The following is a 5838-nucleotide window of genomic DNA, read 5'->3' on the forward strand; positions in this document are numbered from 1 at the left end:
TACTTCCTTTTTAATTATATTTTTATTAAATATTTATTTATTTGTGAAAAATACTTTGTCATCTAAAGTATAAGTATGTTTATTTTACACATTTATTCTTTAATCCATTTTCGAATGATTTCAAATTTCTTGAATATTAATTAAAATAAATACAATTATATCGGCCATCGGCCACCCTGCTTTCCAAGATATCGGCATCGGCATCGGCTGTCAAAAAACACACATCGGTTGACCACTAATAATTTTGATCAAATTCTTAAACCGAATGTCATTTTGCTTCATAATACATCTTGGTTTAAGAGTCTTTAGACATTTGCACTGGAAAACAAGACAAAAATACTGAGAAAAGACGTCACTTTATTTCAGTGTGATCAAGAGTAAAACTTATTTCCATATTTCTAGCTAAGCTAAATGAATCAAAAAGTAATGGAGATCTGTTGAAAGATGTATTTTCAAACTTTGAAGTGTTACTCATTGTAGGGCTGCACGATTATGACAAAAATCATAATTGTCGATTATTCCCTTGAAATTGTAATTGCGATTATTAATTTAAAACAATGGAAAAACCCTTAAGATCACATGTAGAAAGAAAGAAAAAGACGCATCTTAAGCGTGCAGAATAACATAAGTGGACTTTGAACGATTAATTGCCGCTTTGAACGATTACGTAATTGTGGCATCCATAATTGTAATCGCGATTAGAAATTTGATTAATTGTGCAGCCCTAACTCATTGTATAGATCCCTAGATATTTAAACATAGAAGTCGTCTAAAATTTACCTTTATGAAACTTGAAGAAAACTTCAAAATAAGCTTTATTATTGACATCGGTGAAAAGTGGGCAGTATTGTAATGTCATGAAGTGTGTTTGTTTCAGTCGGAGCTGATGGGCAGCGCTCTGAGCGCCAGTCACATGGAGAGGACCATGAAGCTGCTGCAAGGAAGACTGCAGGCCCGACTGGCCCTACACAAACAGTTCAGCTCGCTGGGTATGAGACGGTCAGATGTTCACTGTGTTTATCTGGTGTTGCTTTGCAGTTACTGAGGTTTCTGTGTATTTGTTTGTTATGCGGTTGCAGAGGAATTCTGGGTGTTTGCCTGGTGGTTGTTTACTGGCCAAGGTCAACAAATTCAACAACCCATATTTAGAAACAAGATATCCCATAGATAAATTCAGAAGATGTGCATTTAGTCGATAAATATGCATTACACTACACAAAAATATGAGGCAGCAAAACTCTTTTCATTGATAATAATGAGAAAGGTTTCTGAAGGATCATGTGACACTGAAGACTGGAGGAAAATACAGCTTTGATCACAGGAATAAATTACATTTTAAAATATATTCAAGTAGAAAGCAGTTCTTTTAAATTGTAATAATATTTCACAATATTACTGTTTTTACTGTATCTTTCGTCAAAAAAATGCAGCCTTAATAAATATAATAATTGAACCATGATGCTGTTGAATGCTGCTGTCTGTTTAGTTTTTTGCGTTAACAGTGCAGTGGGTTTGTTCTGTTCCAGAGCACAGCATCATTCCCGTCTCCGGCGAGTGCCAGCATCTGTTTCCTGCTAAAGTGGTTTCTGGTCTCACGCGCTGGACCATGATGAGCTACCAGGAATTCACTGTACGTTTCTTCCAGTCTGGAAATACTCTTTCAAATCGGGGGATGTTTAGCATCTCACACCGACATCGTGGGCAAGCCTAGTGCAAATTTGGTTTCTTGAGTGAAAATCAGTGCCTCAAAGTTTGGTTCCTGTTGAACAGGAGCTGGGCTTCGTGCAGCATGTGTTGAAGGCCGGTCTGCTGCGTGAGACGGATCTGTTCTTCATGGCGGTTGTGGAGAGAGGAACAGGTGGGAATTGTGCTCTTGTGTCAAGACTCTTCACTGGCGACATGTTCGGTTTGAATTTTTAGCTTATTGTGGCCTAAAATCACGCACTTAGAGAGGAAGAGACCATCTGACCGACATGTAAAGTGGCCATCCACAGTGTTTGTGATGTTTAGGGTGGCGGGTGAATCTGAAATCCATGATATCTCATTTACTTGCTACTCTAGTATGTAATTTAATTTAATTTATGCATTTAGCAGATGCTTTTATCCAAAGCGACTTACAATTAGACTTGTGCCGGTATTCGGTAATGCGATATATCACGGTAATGAATATGCACGATATTGTTATCTTGGGCACTTCTAAATACCGTGAATAATTATATATTACAAATTATTCAGAATTTTGAATGCATTTTAAGAATACTTTTCCCATCAACTGGTCAAAATGCACAACACTGCTGTATGCTGTGTGAAAGATGCCGTGCTCACTCTGATGTAAACAAGCGCTGATGAGAAGCACATGGCGGAACATGTGAGAGACGCTCTGGATGAAAGCGCACTTTCACTCTCTGACAGCAGATGGCGCTAAACTACAGAAATAATAATAATAATAATAATAATAATAATTATTCATTTAAATGCAGCCGTTACCCCGGAAACAAATCACAGCGCCAAATACTTAAATATTTAGACTTAATAGGCTATTTATTTTCAAACTTGTTTTACATTTTAATCTAGACTACAACATGCCCTAGATATTGTTTGAAAGTGTTTTGATTCTTTATTGTTCGGTCACACTTTACATTAGGGCTTCATTAGTTAACATTAGCTTTTGCTCATTGTGAATGTTAATGCATTAACTAAGGTTAACTAATGAGGTCTTATTGTAAAGTGATACCTATTGGTCTTTATAGTTCTTTTGCACTTTAATCTGTGTAAAACTTTTAACTTTATACATTTCTGTATTGCTTTATTGCATTTAAATGTTCAGTTATTTTTGTTATAAGAAAAAAGTTATTAAACCTGTTATACTGTATTATGACAGCACTTTTTAAAACTAAATTTCAACATCGTGATAATACCGTATACCGTGATAAAAGCATTAGCAATTAATCGCAACATGAAAATTTGATACCGGCATATCCCTACTTACAATGCATTCAGGCTATAAATTTTTACCAGTATGTGTGTTCCCTGGGAATTGAACCCACGACTTTTTGCGCTGCTAACGCAATGCTCTACCACTGAGCCACAGGAACATCAAACCAAAGTATGTCACTAAATCTGTTAAAACTATTAAAACTAGGGATGTAACAATTCACTCATCTCACGATTTTGATTTCACGATTGGATTTTCTCACGATTTTGAGATTGAAGACATTTTACAGTAAATGGAAAGGTGTCATTTTATTAGGCTATTGCTACACGTTTCTTTGTGAAATCGAAATACAACAAAGCTAAATTAAAATTTTAAAACAAACCCCAAATCAAACACGTTACACAAATAAAATAAATTTCGTAATATGAACAAACTAAGGCTATTTGCATTTAAAATTAGAGGCAACCACTGGATTTTAATCATGATCAAAGATACATGTCACATCACAGGCAGACCCAGACTCATTTAAAGACATACACACATTAAAGACACCATGAAAACCTATTAAAACGCAATTATACATAAAATCATTATAATATATTGAGCAGGTTAAAACATGTGTCCTGTGTGACAGTGTCAGAAATGTAATTACTTGAAATAAAATAAAATATTAAAAAGTTACTTTATTTCAGCTATTAAAACTAAATAAACTACAACCAAAAACTATATAGACATTAAAAATGAATAACAATAAAAATGGGAAAAACAAACCGAAAAATTTAAAGAAAATTAACAAAAATTTTATTGAAACAGATAATAAATAAAACCTAACTCAAAATATTAACAAAATATTAAATTATAATAGTATATCAGGGATACTAATAAAAATGGAACTAATAAAAATGACAAAAACACATAACAAAATTACTAAAACTTTAAAATAAAAATTAAAACAGCAAATATAAAAATACCAAAAAACTATATAATGGTATATTAATTGTATTAAAATAACACTGTCAACTAAACGAAAATAAAATAAATATAAATAAAATGAAGTAATTTTAAGTTGAAGCACTAAAATTACTTAAGCTACAGCTGAAATACAAATTAAAGCTAAATAAAACAAAAAATAAATAAATAAAAATGACAAAAGCACATAAAATTATTAAAACTTAAACTAAAATGAAATAAATCTTATTCAAATTAGTGCTGTCAAACGATTAATCGTGATTAATCGCATCCAAAATTAAAGTTTTTGTTTACATAACATATATGAGTGTATTGTTTATATTTATTATGTATATATAAATGCACACACATGCATGTATATATTTAAGAAAAAAGTGTTATGTTTATATGCTAAATATATTTATATATAGTGTAAATGATATGTATAAATGTAAATATTCTCAAAATATATACTGTATGTGTGTGTGTTTATATATACATAATAAATAAATAAAAGAGTACACACATGTATTATGTGAACAAAAACTTTTATTTTGGATGCGATTAATCGTTTGACAGCACTATATTCAATATATATATTAAAAAAATGATAATATTGTATAAACATTACTAAAGTAACAGTATTTCAGAGATTCAATGACATGAACATCATAAACCCCATCATAAATACCACAGTCATTGAAATGTCTGATGACATAATAGTGTCTCTGGAAAAGTGTTATGTTTATATGCTAAATATATTTATATATAGTGTAAATTATATGTATAAATGTAAATATTCTCAAAATATATAATGTATGTGTGTGTGTTTATATATACATAATAAATAAATAAAAGAGCACACACGTATTATGTGAACAAAAACTTTTATTTTGGATGCGATTAATCGTTTGACAGCACTATATTCAATATATATATTAAAAAAATGATAATATTGTATAAACATTACTAAAGTAACAGTATTTCAGAGATTCAATGACATGAACATCATAAACCCCATCATAAATACCACAGTCATGGAAATGTCTGATGACATAATAGTGTCTCTGGTTCTCTCTCAGCTCGTCTGTTGGCCGCTGTGGTGGTGAACCCACGTTACCCTGAGGTCATGCCGCTCTTCTCTCTCTCTCTGCACTGGAAAGGAGAGCGCAGCGGCCGCACTGAGGATAACCTGCGGGTAAGAGCCTCACCGCTGCAGCGTGTGCAGAGCTGCTCAGGTAATCAGTGTGAAATTGTTCTCTAAACGATGTGGTTGTCATGTGATCAGGCGATGGAGAGTGAGGTGAACGTGTTCCGGGCCGAGCTGCAGGGGCCTCGTCCGGGTTTCCAGCTCCTGACCAATCAGATCCAGCGCTTGTGTGTGTGTCTGGATGTGTATCTGGAGATGGAGAGTCAAGTGTGTGACGGCTCTGAGGGACCCAAGGAGTTTCCCAGAGAGAAGATGTGCTTGCGTACTGCCAGGTAACACACTAGACCTGCTGCAAATACACAGAGGAACGAATCAAAATGATGGTTTGCTGGAAGTTAACAATGTAACCCATTTTATTTCTCTAATGTGGGGTATTTTCGAGTGAAACTTAAATGTAAATGACATAATTTGTCATATTTAAACAAAATACAGGCATTTTCCCAATCATATGATATGCATTGATAAATTGTGCACATTAAGCAATGCTTGTTTTTAGAAATAAGTTTTAAATTTTGATTTCATGATAACTTTGAGTTGTATTTAACCCAGAATATTAATATAATTATATAATTAATATCTTCAAGAAACGGCTAAAAACACCTCTTCCATCTTTATTTGACCCTCTAACTCTAGCAATCTCTGTTCTAATTCTATTTAATCTATTTGTTGACTTGACCCTCTAGCTCTAGTACTCTATTCTAATTCTGTTTCATCTATTTGTTGACTTGACCCTCTAACTCTAGCA

General features: G+C 33.1%; 1 protein-coding gene across 2 annotated transcripts in view; it reads left to right on the plus strand.

The window, feature by feature from the left end:
• Positions 1–5838, plus strand: part of thoc5 (THO complex 5) — a 24320-nt gene that overhangs the window by 9099 nt on the left and 9383 nt on the right. For both annotated transcript variants that reach the window (XM_016543581.1, XM_016543583.1), the window contains exons 15-19: positions 878–989; positions 1527–1630; positions 1771–1858; positions 4966–5081; positions 5172–5365. In XM_016543581.1, the coding sequence (XP_016399067.1) occupies positions 878–989; positions 1527–1630; positions 1771–1858; positions 4966–5081; positions 5172–5365 (614 nt within the window). The remainder of the gene's footprint in view (positions 1–877; positions 990–1526; positions 1631–1770; positions 1859–4965; positions 5082–5171; positions 5366–5838) is intronic.

Source organism: Sinocyclocheilus rhinocerous, unplaced genomic scaffold (assembly GCF_001515625.1).
Source record: "Sinocyclocheilus rhinocerous isolate Xijiao unplaced genomic scaffold, SAMN03320098_v1.1 scaffold38, whole genome shotgun sequence".
Classification (NCBI taxonomy): domain Eukaryota; kingdom Metazoa; phylum Chordata; class Actinopteri; order Cypriniformes; family Cyprinidae; genus Sinocyclocheilus; species Sinocyclocheilus rhinocerous.